A 14296-nucleotide genomic window follows, 5' to 3' on the forward strand; every position below is an offset into this window, starting at 1 on the left:
TGGTTTAAAGTTTCCCAGTTTTTCCCTATATAACTGACATAAATGTGTACATTATGTTAAATATTTTTTGTGATTATTTTATCATTGGCTTTCTCGAACCAAAAGCTATTTAGTTGCAAAGGAAAGTCCTTTCAGCTATTTAGTCTCATATATTCTATGCTTTTTGTTGTAATACTGTATATGAAAAACTATTTTCAGGGATTTTTCAGTGCACAAAAAGTTTGATATAACGAATTTAAAAACTGAAAGTTTGAGTTCTTACATATATATAAAGGCAACCACTTATCTAGTCTTTTCCTTTTTGCCACTGAACTTGGAACACAAGAGATGCTTGATAAATACATGTCGATTAAATGGTATAAATTGATATTTCAATTTGAAAATAAAATGTACAAGTTAAAGCATTGAGCTTTGAAACAATTTACTATTTTTTGCTGTAATTTCATTTTCAAAAGAATCTTTTTAAGTATTTTCGATTAACTTTTCAAAACTTCAAATTTTTCCTACTCTACACCTTCCTCTGAATCCTCCTCCATTCAAAAATCATAGATCTTCCATTCTGTTACACCCATCGCTCATTAAATGTGTCATCTGAGCATGGCCCTGCAAAGGAGGACTCATTTAACTTAGGCTTAATAGCATCAGTTTTGCAAGAAAGTTGCTGAAAACCTAAATATGCATGTGTGTAAAAGGGGATGTTCATATTTAATGTTCTCTTAACCATGGTTTGTTTGTGTAGTTAATAAGACGCAGAAATACTAACTGGTTCCATTAAGACAATCTCTGGAGAATGTGATAAGCCAGACATACCTCAATATCTTTTTCAAAGCTAGATGTTAATGGCATGTCACTAGGCTCACTCTCTCCTTGCTACTAGCATTACCAGTGAATTAGATCATACCATAAATAAATGACAAATCTAGGAGATGAAGCAAATAAATACAATTAAAATCAAAATTGAAATCTACATCTAACCCAGTAACTTTGTGTTGAGTCACATCAAAAAGGATACATTGAATCAGAATAATTAGTTTTACACTTCAGTTGCTAAAAGAAAAAGGATGGTGGAATATAACATGGCTTAAAAGTGATTCATATGTAGATCAATGTAAATTGCGATTCTGTTGCCAAAGATACTGATGTAATATTTGGCTTCATTAGAAAACGTATACTGCACAGAACAAGGTAAAAAGTCTGCTGTATTTTAAGAGCTGCCCATGACCAGGGAAGGCAGGGGAAGAGTATGTGGCATGCCTTCTAGCTGCCAAGTAGTATACTGTTTGACATGCTTACTGTATCCTGTCTTCAGCATAGTGTCATGAGGTAGGTTTTAGTGTCCCCATTTTATAGTAAATTTAAAATACCATATGAAAAAAATCCACCCAAGAAGTAGAAATGTTTAGCATTAGAAAATAAACTTTGGAAATATGGTATCTGTCTTCAAGTATCAAATTCAAGAGCTGTCAATGAAAGATGAATTCATTTGTGTGGCTGAAGAGCACAACTAGGACCAGTAAGAAAGAGTTTGGTGCAATATTAAAACAACGTCATTAAGATATTGAAATGAATTGCTTTATAAGGCATTAGGTTTATTCTCACAGAACATTACCAAGAAGAGACTGGATGAAAAAGTGTTCTGCATAATAAGCTAAAGAGTTGAACTGAATGATCTTGAATGTTTCTATTAAAGCAATAAAAGAAGTGAGGTTACTGTATTTTGGCAAACCTAATTGCTAACAATTGTAAGGTACATCATTATTTTGTGTACCACTAAGGAAGAAATAGCTTAATAAAACTATGAAAAGCCACATGTTAGAAAATGCATACAGATTTCAAAGATGCCATGCCTTCAAATATAGGAAGGACTTAAGATGTTGAAGAGGGCACATCTCAAACTAGCAGGTAGAGGAAGTTGAATGAGAGATTTTGGTTCTGCATGTTAAGATGCTGTCCCAAAGTGCTAACTGCTTTGTGAAGTGAGGATTTCAACAAGAAAAATGTTCAAGCAGAAATTGGATGACTATCAGAATTGCTATTGAGAGGACTGCCTGTCTAAAAAGTTGGATTAGATCGTTTCGAGGCCTCCTTTCAGTTCTTTAACCCTTTTCTCATTTGCCCCACGAAAACTTGGAGATTGCCGTCCTAACTTCACCCCCAAAGTTTGCCATGAAATATCTCATTATTTTCACATTGCTCTAGTATATCAATAGTCTTTGGAAACAAATGACATCATTCTACTTACAGCATTGTTTTTAGTTAAATTACTGAAAATGTCAAATCTTAGGAAATGTAGCATTCCTACATGAGCTGCATTATTTTTTTTCTAAACAGGAAAAGAATGTTGGTACCCTTTTCTTGATCTAGAGTTGAGGAAGATGATGTGATCAGGGCTAAAAGTATATGAAGTATTCACCTAGTCTAAAATGCACCCCTCTGTGAATCATAGATAAGCTTTAATTTTACTGCTAAGTTTTAATTAATTTTACTGCTATATCTTTGGAAAGAAATTTAAATAGTTACAGAAGGCAACTTTATTCACCTTTTTTCTTAAACTTTAGGAATAGGAACATGAAACAGTAAAGCACAACAAATAGTCATAATGTGTATATTCACCAGATTTGTTATGTACGTTTTACATTCAAAAGAGTTTTTGATAAGTTTTGAGGTAAATGTTTAGTCTGAAATTATACATTGCATTAGTGTTCAGTCTCCAGTTTTCAGCTACAGTAGTGATCACAAAAATTAGATTAAGCAGTAATCCTATTTTTTATTTTAAAAGTGATCATTAAATTTGATGTATAAAAAGCTCAATTTGGATTGAAATAACTGCAGGAACTAACCAGCATCAAAGTTATCCTCTAGCTAGGTAATTTTCAAACTTAACGTGCATAAGAATCACTTGGGGAGCATGTTAGAAGTGTCGATTTTAGGCCTTATGTTCAGATAATCTGATTTTCCAAAGTCTAGAGAGAGGCCAGGAATATGCTTTAGTAAACACCAGAAGTCATTTCTCAAGTTAGTGAACTACCAATTACACTTAAACTACTTGGCCTACTGTACAAGTACTAACGAAAATAAAATCTTACGGTTCTGGTGAAATCCAACAGTGAATTTTGGAATAATACATTCCTGTGTATCAGCTATTTTTTCTCGTGTCCAGTGTTCTAGTGCAGAACCACATTATTACAATAGTATTTATTGGAATACAAAGAATGTTAAATCCATTCCTAAGTATAAAACAGCAAAGTGCTATACAAGAATTGAAACTTTTAAAAGATATTTCAGCTTTGTTTAAAAACAACAAAAAAATTTTAACCTTATTTCCTGAGGATGTTTTTGCTAGATCTTAGATTTCCACTTGAGTTTGTGTGCATAAAAACTGCTAAGGGCAACGATGTGTATAATTCTATGTTCATCAACTGAAAGTTTTTTTTTTAATCCGGTCTTCCTATTGTATAAATACTATAATCTGACAAGATTTTAATGATATATTTATCATAAGAATTCAATGTTCACTTTAAAAACCTAATCATTTTCAGATGTGTGCCATATAGTTTTCCCTCATTTGTTTAAATGACTTCTTGGAAGTCGTAAAATTCACAGTGATAGTCTTCATTGTCATAACTTCCTATCTGTTGAAAACCCAAATTCTTGCAGTCTCATAGCTTATGATCTATCACCAGTTGACACATGCCAAAAAACTTTACCTAATAAACTACTTACTTTCTATATAGCAAAACTTCATTCTTCACAAAATTTATCTTAGTTTTCATTTCTAAGGCCTGATAGGCATCTACCACACCACAAATATTTTTGACATTTTTGTTAGAGAAAGTGAAATAAAACTGACCTTATTTATGCCAAAAGTGGTAGTTCCTTTAAACAATAATTGAACATACAAACTGAGGAAAACAGAATTTTTTACTGTGAATCAGAGCTGGTCTCCGATCTTCATAAGCATATCCTGACATGTAATGTTCCAATTCTTTGCATTTGTATTTAGCATAACATTTTTGACCACATAATTTAAAAAACAACTTTTAATTAGTGATGTTTTCTCCAGGCTAATCTATTCTCTAGTATATATGAAGATAATTTTAGTAATAACACTTGAGATATCTTTAAACATTTTGGAAGAAATGCACCAAATTTCAAGGGTGATATGAAATCAACAAATGACTGAGTCTGAGTCTTCTTAGGATCAGCCTTATAATCATTTATAATGAAAAAAACTTAAACACTGCTTAGTCTTTAAAAATTACAGCTCAGTAATAGAAGATTACGTGCAGAAGTGACATAGTTTCATCTTTTGCATAAAAATAAAGATTTGGGGCAGCCAGAATGTTTGGAAGCTACCATTAAATCTGTTACATACTGAACATTTATTTTAAGATGTAGTTTTAATTACCATATGTAACAGTTGCATGAAAAATGGGCTGTCTTAAAATTTGAGCTGCTAAATATTTCTCCTCTCAAGAATCAGATGTGTTAGGGTTTTTTTTACTTTAATTATCTTCAATTGGTTAATATTATACAAATATGAAATAAGTTATGTCCCTTTATTGGATATTATACCTATTTTTTAAATGCAAACCATATTAATCCTCTGCTCAAAAAGTTATTTCCATATTTCCCTTTTTAATCTGAATTTTTATATGATTTTTATTTCAGCCTAAAGGATTTAACATTTGAATATTAGTTGACTTGCACATCATTTTAAAATCCAAATTGTAATGACGATGAGGCAAAATTTTTTCTACATTTGTAATGACATTGTTAATGAGCAACAAAATCCACTATCCTAGATGTGTTTCTAGGTTGGTTGGGTAACATGAAAAAGAAAGGTACAGACGTGTTTCAGAGAATGTTAAAATTCGGTATCTTCCAAGTTTGAGTTATCTATATTCTTTAGCAATTGGAGGTAAAGCTATGACCTTAGTTTTCTAAACCATTTCAGAAGTGAATACTGATAAAACTGAAGATTAGCCTAAGAAGAAAAGGCCTGGGAGGGACAAGATAGTTGTCTTGCCACATCTGAAGTGGAGTCATTTCTAAGGCTGATTATCTTTATCCTACATAACACCAGAGGGCAGAATGAGGAACTTTACATGGATGTTATGGCAAGGTGGGTTTCAATTTGCAAGAAAGTACTCCTTCGTAATTTCCTAAAAGGTCCCAAAATCAAATGGGTAGCATTTGGAATTAATGCTTTCTTTCCTAAGCAAAGGAAAGAAAACTATTAGAACTGTTGGGCAAGTTCCTGCATTAGGATAGGTTTTTTTCCTGCCCTAGAACTATGACTTATTAACATCTGGTGGTTCTCTGTGTTCACTTTTACTTTAAGTCTAGTTTGAATTTCTAATAAGTCACTCTGAAACCTAAATACTACACTTAATTTCCCTCTCCCACATAAAACAGTACTACTTATATTTGCTATACATCTAAAAAAGAGCTGTTTTCAACACAAGTGATTTAGAGTAAAATGAGGACCAGATTAAATCTTTAGCTCCTTCATCTCTACCCACTGTTGGTCCCCCCTTCAGTCAGGTTTCACAATTGGGATTTTTATCAAGCCTAAATATACTGGAATACAAGTAAGCACATTTTAAATCCATTTGTATTACCTACACTTCCTTTTTATTAAATACAGACGTATCTAAGAGATAGCATAGTATAGTAGAAAAAGAATGGGTATTGTAATCTGCCACTGTCAATATGTGTGCAGCCTTGGAATCACTTAATATCGGGGCATTTGTTTGTATCAGGTGTTCAGCAGATAGATATAGGCCTATTTCTCCAAAGACAGACACTCTTTCGTTAGCCATTGTACCAGGAGGTGGTCTCCATATTTTGAAATTATTAAAAGACCTTTTAACTTGACTAGGTTATATAGTAATACTTCAGTTTGTGAAGAGCGCGAAGAGAACAAAACTTAAAAATCATAGAATATTAAAACTATCAGTACAACCCTTTTGTGTAAAGAGAAGGAAACAATCTAAGAACATCGATTATTTATCTTACATGAAATTGTTTACTGTGAATATTGGTACCAAAACCTCTTAGCTTCTTGCTTTTTAGTTCTAAAGATGATTTCCCTTCTATGGTATACACATTGTGTGTGCGTGTGTGTGTGTGTGTGTGTGTGTGTGTCCTACAAAAGTTCACTTCCTTTAACATAAAAGACTAACAAAGTGATGAACATTTAGGAAATCTAGCCAGTACTTCCACTACGGTGTGAATTTACTAATAAGAAGTGATTATTTGTGCTTTTTGCTTTCCTTTCTTAGTTGCAAATATAAAGGCCATATGCAAACAAATTTTAACTTTTAAAAAATATTTTTAATAATCATTCTTTACTGTTTCAAACAAAATGCAGTCTCTGGGAGCTTCCTTTCCTGCTTAATTTTAAACTAGGTGATATTTAAGATCCCTTCCTGTTCTAATATTATAAATATCTAGAAAGTAGTGTTTGCAATAATAATTACATGCTCAATATATTTATTCCAAAACTTCTTAAGCTAATAACAAATATTTAACATTTACAATGAAGCATGGCAAGAAAGTTAATTTATTGATATCAGTAAGCTGGAAATGATTTAAATACAACTGTAAACATTTTTAAGTTGAGACCAAATAAAAAAGAAACTTAATTTTCTGTGATAATAACAAAAATATACAATTACAGAAGCTAAATGAAAAAGAAAAGATACAATTTTTCTAAAAGTTTTCTTTTACTCATTCTTTCACTTATGTTTATTGGTATCTATTCTAGTTGCAAACATTTAAAACCTTTTTAGAATGTGAATTGTAATAAAAAAAGGTGATGGTACAATATTAATTTTCTCCCTTATGTATTTTAGCTATTCGAATGTACAGTAGTAGTTTGTTATTGAAAAACTTCACAATGTGCCAATTTTAAAACAGCGCATAAACATTTTCCAACATGTTCTAAATTCTCTCTTATTCCTAGGATACCAAAGCCCACCTTATGATAATTCTTTTTAGAGTCTTTTAATAAAAGTGTATCTATATGTGACATTTATATTGCAACTTTAACATCAGTCACGGGACTTCTCAGTCACGGACTTCTTGATGAATATTGATCGTAAGAACAAATTATAAGAGTGGTTTTAATGTTTTTGTTAGGTCTTTTAAAAAGAATTTTGTCAAGTATTGGCTGTGATTCTCCTTCAAACATTGCTGCAAAGAGTGGTGTACATCAAACAAGTCAGTCTGGTTCTGAATATTACATTTTACTCTTAATTGGTGGAAAACTGTAAAAAAAAAAGGACGTGTGTGTGTGTGTTTGTGTGTGTGTGTGCGCGCGCGCGTGCGTGCTGCCTCCACAGGAAACACAAGATGCTAAGTGACCTCAGAGCTTAGTACTCTGAGGTCCCTGGGGTTCCTACTACTAACCTAGAGTAAGCGGTGACCCATTTTCAGAAAATGAGGGTCTGACATCTATCTCTTGTGATGTGATAAGGCAGCCCATCTCAAATAAATGAAGCTAGTAACAACCATAGTGTTCCATTAAGGGTAAAATAAAAATTGACTTAATTTGGGAAGTCTTTTGATAGGTTTGACTTTTAGTAAAACATGATGATAGTGAAAGAGTTCAGAAGAGTTGTTTACATTTCCTAATTTAAAACTAGGAAATAAGAGGAGAAAAGTAAATGTTTAAAGAACAGACGGCTAGATGGCAACAATTTCTTCAAATACTTTAAGAATCATCATAAGGAAAGAAAAGGACTAAATGAAGAACTCTAAAAGAATGGATTTGAAAGCCCTTAAAATTTATATTAAGACAGAATTTTCTGATATTTCTTTAGACTTAGAAGTCCATTTTGCTTCAGTTTTGAGGCAGAGAGTTCATTCACAAGACTCTCCAAGCTCTGGAATCATCAAAAAATGAATTATATTCATTAAATTATTTTAGACACCCTCATCCCTGTGTTTTATGAGCACTAACAGGAGTTAACTCTGTCTCAAGGTTAAATTGTTCAGTATACCAAGCTAGAATAATTGGGTCTCACTACTGCCTCACATCCTAGACTGGCTTAGGCTTCTTGAAAAGGCAAATGTTTATAACCTGCAGTAGGAGAGAGATTCAGACTGAAGAGCTGTGATCTCAGGTTAAGCTGTTTCAACTATTAAATTAGCTTTTCCTTTCAGGTAATGTAACCACTAACAAATTGTCTTTATGTCAAAAAAAGGGAAAGAAAGAATATAATTCCTAGGTAAAGAAAGAAGGAAATCTACTCTCTCAAAACTTGAAAAATATTAAAGTACAAAGTGTCTTCCTGATTTGAAAGTTTTCCAAACCCCACATCTTCTTTATTTATTCAGAAAAATACTTAAGGTCTTGTCTCTTGCTTGGAAATTCTTTTGTGTGTAACCTGCCCCATAAGGAAATGTTGTACTTCAAAGTCTAACATATCATCAGAACTGCAGTTGAAAGGTCTTCAATACCAATTAAGTAACGTGTGAAATCCAAGAAAAGTCAAGAATTCCATGATTCGGTGTTTCCACATTCATCAGGAAGATACTTGATTCAAGTCTTTTCCACATTCATCAGGAAGATACTTGATTCAAGTCTTTTTGAATCAAGTATCTTCCTGATGAATGTGGAAAAGATATAAACATATCTTTTCTCTTTATTTGCAAGTTCAAATATTCATTTGGAACTTGAAAATAAAGAGAAAAGATATGTTTATATATTTTGCAAAGAAGTGAACATTCTGATTCTTAAAAATGTGGGTCGAAAAAAATTCTCGAGTTTGATATTATGACAGAAGTGTGGTTTGGAAAAAAAAAAAAATCCTATAAAAAAAAAAAGTCACGAAAATAATAGAGGCCGGAGGTATGCACAGGGAAGTGGAGGTGCGGGGGAGCAACCGAAGAATTGAGAGAGGAGAACGCAGCTCTAGAAACGGTACCTGTCCCAAAGTGGGTCTGCACGCTGCTGTCGCCTTGCACCGCGCTCCTGGAAAGCTCATCTACAAATCTCGGGGCGCGCCAAGAGGGGAAAGACTCCTAAGAAGGAAAATAGAACAGAAAGTATTCTGTTCCGTGGAGTCTCGGAGCAAGGGAATGGTCCTAATGGGGAAAGTCATGTCTCCTTCCAGAGCTGCAAGACTTTCCATCTGTTTCTTTAGGTCTCTACTCAGTCCCAGCCTTGAAGCAAATTGAGTTGGGGTCGACCCCACCGCGGAAGACCTAAGTTGCCAAGAGACCTAAGTTGTCGCAAGTTCCACCCAGGACCCAGGCAGCGAGTTTCCTTGGTCTTGAAAGTCACAGGCCCCTCTCCTCACACGCGTTGCCTCCAGAGCAAACTGCCCCCCAACGCAACCTCTTCTACTCCTATCCTGCCGCCCCACGGCCCCGGCTGGGGCCGCGGGACGCGGTCCTGCGGCGGGAGAGTCACCGCGCGCACTGTGGGTGGGAAGTTGGAAGGGGCGCGGGAGAGGCGGGCGCGTCACTCTTCCGGCTGGCCCCGTGCCCGCCCTGGCGTGGGAACTGGCGGCACAGTCTCCCCCAGGCGCGCCCCAGCGCACGCCGCTAGCCCGGGGGCTTTTACCCCAGTCCGCCGCATCCGCGCTGCCGGTTTTCCGTAGAGCTCCCGTTACGTGGCCACTGGCTCACTCTCCCTGCAGGCTGACCAATCGCCGCGTGGAGTTCAAGATTCCCGCCGCTCCACTTGCACTTACACCCTCTCTTTTCTTCTTTTCTTTTAACTTCGTTCCAGTTAAGCTACATTGATGCTAAGCTTTCATCTCGAACGTCCCTCCAAGGGGGTTTCACGAGGATCTCGAGCGCAAGCCGCCAACCCGGAGCTCGCAGACCCTCGCCCACGGAGACGCCCCCGGGCGGGGCGGGGCGTAGGGCTCAGGTCCGCGGCGGGTGGGGCTGGGCGGAGCTGCCTCCGGTTCGGGGTGCTCCCGGGCTCGCTCCGGCCCGGCCGCTCCTGACCTCTGGGTTGCTGCCCGGCGAGTCCGCGGAGAAGCGGCTGGCGGGCGATGGAGGCCGGGAGACACCGGGCGAGAGGAGGCGGGGTGGGGGAGGCGGGGAGAGCGCGCCGGTGGAGGCTGGCAGGGGGCGCTGGAGGCAGGAGCCACCCGTGCGCTCCTGGCGCCCGAGAGTGCAGGAGGCTCTGAAGCCGCGGCAGCACCGCGAGCCGCCGGGGCACGGGCGGCGGCGAGGCTGGGGGCTGGGGGGCGCTGCAGCCGCCCGGGGCGTCGCTGGCCTCGGCCCCTTTGTTCTCGCGCGCGCCCCCTCGCCGCCCACTCCCCTGCTGTCGCGCGGCGGCGGCAGCGGCGGCGGCGGCGGCGGCTCCTCCCGCCCGAGGCAGTCGGGCTCGGCGCCGGGGGCGGGAGGGGGCGGGGGGAGCGCGCCAGCCGCCGGAGTTGGGGGCGATGGCGAAGCTCCGGGTGGCTTACGAGTACACGGAAGCCGAGGACAAGAGCATCCGGCTCGGCTTGTTCCTCATCATCTCCGGCGTCGTGTCGCTCTTCATCTTCGGCTTCTGTTGGCTCAGCCCGGCGCTGCAGGATCTGCAAGCCACGGCGGCCAACTGCACGGTGCTGTCAGTGCAGCAGATCGGCGAGGTGTTCGAGTGCACCTTCACCTGTGGCGCCGACTGTAGAGGCACCTCGCAGTACCCCTGCGTCCAGGTCTACGTGAACAACTCGGAGTCCAACTCCAGGGCGCTGCTGCACAGCGACGAGCACCAGCTCCTGACCAACCCTAAGGTAAGGATGCCCCGCGAAGGATGCCGCGCTCCTGCGGAGTCTTGAGTTTTCGGGGAGCCTCTGGTAGACCCCATGAAGGGTGGCCTCGAAATATGTTCGCGTTACTAGGAGTAGACAGGGCGTCGCAGGCTGTACTCGAAGCAGAAGTACATCGGGGAGCCCCGGGGCTCCGACCTTCAGGTGAGTTTGTGTGCAGCGACCCTACCCCGAGGTTTTCTTTACACACCTGTCTTGCCTGGTCTCAGATTTTGAGGCCTTGGCCCCAGGACGGGCTTTGGAGAAAATGCAAGGAGCGGAAAGTTAACTTTTCCTCAGATTAAAGCCAGTGTGTAGCGAGGATCCACCTTCTCTGGCGCAAGGTCCAGGCTCTCGCTGGCCGAGTCAAGAACTCACCCTGGAAGGTCGAGGGGCGTCTTTGAGCCCCTCGAAGGGTATTAGAGTGTTCCTTGCATTTTAACTCTAGACAGACGTCTTTAACTTGGGGTCAAAAAATGAGCTTTTGGGGGTCGACAGACGATGTAGAATCAAATGCGAAATTCTGTACAGGTCCGTTGTTGGCAGGGAGTACGGAGGACCCACATTTTTCATGAAATAGAACCTCAAAAAGGTCTAGGGGGAGCCTAGTGACTTTGTGTGTCTAGAGAAATTGGGAGCCATCTGGAGAATGGTAAAACTTACTGAAAATAGAAAACCCTCCGTGAGATGCACCAAATATTCCTTCCCTGGCAACTTTTTTCGTTCTCACAAGCAAAAAAGAAAAAACCTGGTTAGGACTCGAGGGATGGAGAGCAGCGAGAGGAAGACTCAGAAAACCGTTCCCCGTGGAGCAAAAACTTATAAAAAGCAGTGTCCTCAGTCTGAACTAATTGAGCTTTGTAGTAAACCTGGTTCTGCAAGAAGGGTTTTCTTTCTTCTTCTCCTGGTCTTTTTTTACTACTCTTGTTGCTTGACTGTGGTAGTGAGGGTGTGTGTATTCTTTAAAGTTACTGACATGTTCCCTCTTTGTGAGGGCTGTGCTGGAAGACCAAGCAGGTAAACAGGCCAAAAGAGAATGACTCTTGTGTACACAGGACAACTTTCTGTTAAATGTGACAAGATATAATTACGTCAATCCAAAAGAAAAAAAATTATTAATATTTTAAAAGTATTTAAGTAAAGTTACCATTTCTTTGCAGTAAAACTAGTCTTGTCTTCGCAACAGTAAATTCTTGAATTGGGGAAACTTTTTAAAAGGAATTCCTTTGAAAAAATATGACTCCTCTTAAAAAAGATGCTCCTGCTGACAAATGAATATTCATTTACCTTAAAAATGAAAATAATATATAAGCAGTAAATATAGAAATACAGAATTTAGATAGAGTATAATATTCAAAGTCTTGAAGCATAATGTCTCACAGACGAATGTTTAATGCTGCTTAAGAGATTTCAAAAAAATCTCAGGGTTTTAGAACATCACTTCTCCCCCCAAAATTAAACCGTTAATATAAAAGAAATGTGCTAAGCAGTAAGAGTGATTTAGAAACTATTTGGTAGTTTATCATTTAGGAGGTGTTGTTAAAATTAGTGAAACATTGCTAATAAGTTTAAAATAGCTGTCACTAAAAAATTATATGCACATAAACAGGGAAATGGCTAATATCTAATCAAGATGTTGAGAAGTTAGAATTTACTTTAAACGGCTGCTTCCCAATTTCCAGGCAATTTTGAAGGATCTGGCAGAAAAAGTAAATTGGGATCATTAGGATATAGGTTTTTAAATCACTTGGAAGAAGTTGCTTTAAGTAACACTACAATTTTCTCTGCTCTTTTTGTTACAAATAACTTGTTTTCTTCTAGTGCCAGTTCAGATTCTAGCAACCATTGTTTCAAAGAAGTCTCTGAACAAAATAACATTATATAAAGTAAAGTATTCAAGAAATGATAGAACTGGAGAAACATCTATTTCTGTTACAGAAAATGATGAAATACATCCCAGTCAATTTAGTCAAGGTTTCCTGGGCCAAATCAGTATGCATCTCTATATCCAAATTAGAATTGTATTGTGGCATTTATAGGACATATGTTTGTTCTTTCACAGTTATCTTTTTACTATTGGGCAATTAAATGCTCAATTTGGAAATTCTCATAAGCAATTAGTGATGGAAAACTTCAACATAACTGAAGTATTGCACCGGAGTCCAGCACATAAGCAGACTGTTTCCATAGCGCCCTTGCAATTAGGTGGTACCCATTTCCCATCTCTGTTGTGCTTTGACTGCCTACATCTTACAATTTTTTTCTTCTATTTGCCTTACTTAACCTGTTTATTGAAGGCCTGTTACCTGCCCATTCTCTTTGTGGAAGATCCGGATTCCCTACAGTGTCATGGATCCCAATCGCCTTCAACCTTCTCTTTACGACCCACTACCACAGGAAATCACTTCTTAGAAAAAAAAGAACAAAGATTTTTCTACTTCCTTTGAGTCTGCTATCTTAATTACAGTAAAAGGCAGGGGAAGGGAAAACATAGTGCAAATATATAACTTTTTAAGCCATAGACTACTAAAGAAGACAGCGTGAATAAATTTGACCTTTGACTAATAATTTCTATACAATATCTTCAAGTCCTAGTCAAGTTATTTATGTTTTGAATCATATCTTTATTGTCCAGAGTAATTACTCTATCGAGTCATGTAATATAGTATTCAAGTCAACTAATCATACACACAGCAATGATCTGCTCTGTGCATTTACTATAGCAATATCTAAATTTGGGGTCAGCTTCCTCTTGCTACTATTGCCATCACTGCATTCTTTCTTTGTGACTTGCACATGCTAAAGGCTTTGGTTCTCATCTATGACTGCACATTAGAAACACTGTGGGAACTTTAAAAAAAAAACTTTGATGCCCCAATCCAGCCTTCGGAGATTTGTACTTGGTCTTGGGTGGGTCCTGGGTATTGATGTTTTTTTAAACAGTTCTGCAAGTGAGTCTAATGTGTAGACAGAGTCAAAAACCACTAGCTTAAAGAATGTACTTATCTAGTGGGCAAGAAAAGTAAAATAAGAACCAAAAGGATCCATTGCGATTAATATTTGTGTTTTTAGTTTAAAAGATGTTACCCATGCTACTGAATGAATATAGGGAGCTGGTATAAAGAAGGAAATTCTGAAGGACAAGAAGAGAATTATTTAAAATTACAGATAACACTTGAACAACTTGGGTTTGAAATGCATGGGTCCACTTATACGTGGATTTTTTTCAATAAATACAGTAAATGTATTTTCCTTATGATTTTCTTAATAATTTTCTTTACTCTTAGTTTACTGCAAGAATACAGCATATAATACATATACAAAATATGTGGTAACCATTTAAGTTATTGGTAAGGCTTCCGGTCAACAGTAGGCTATTATTATATTTGGGGGAGTCAAAAATTACACATAGATTTTTCGACCGTGGGGAGTATTGGTGCCTCTAATCCCATTAGTGTGGGAATAATCATTTTAAATTGATTAAATGTAAATGAAATGAACTTATGCCGTTCCAGACATTTGCTTTAGCATCA

The 14296-nt window shown here is 38.2% G+C and overlaps 1 protein-coding gene and 1 long non-coding RNA gene across 2 annotated transcripts in view; one reads left to right on the forward strand and one right to left on the reverse strand.

Moving 5' to 3' along the window:
- Positions 1–7328: 7328 nt before the first annotated feature.
- On the reverse strand, positions 7329–9797 carry LOC120605065 (uncharacterized). Its single transcript, XR_005653514.1, has 2 exons — positions 9578–9797; positions 7329–9033 (listed from the first exon to the last, which is right to left on the reverse strand). It is a non-coding gene; the product is annotated as an uncharacterized LOC120605065 (long non-coding RNA).
- Positions 9798–10065: 268 nt separating this feature from the next.
- Positions 10066–14296, forward strand: part of KCNMB4 (potassium calcium-activated channel subfamily M regulatory beta subunit 4) — a 54324-nt gene continuing 50093 nt past the window's right edge. The window contains exon 1 of the mRNA XM_039866008.1: positions 10066–10748. Within this exon, the coding sequence (XP_039721942.1) occupies positions 10413–10748 (336 nt within the window). The 5' untranslated portion in view covers positions 10066–10412. The remainder of the gene's footprint in view (positions 10749–14296) is intronic.

This window comes from Pteropus medius, unplaced genomic scaffold (genome assembly GCF_902729225.1).
Source record: "Pteropus medius unplaced genomic scaffold, Ma_sr-lr_union100, whole genome shotgun sequence".
Lineage (NCBI taxonomy): Eukaryota > Metazoa > Chordata > Mammalia > Chiroptera > Pteropodidae > Pteropus > Pteropus medius.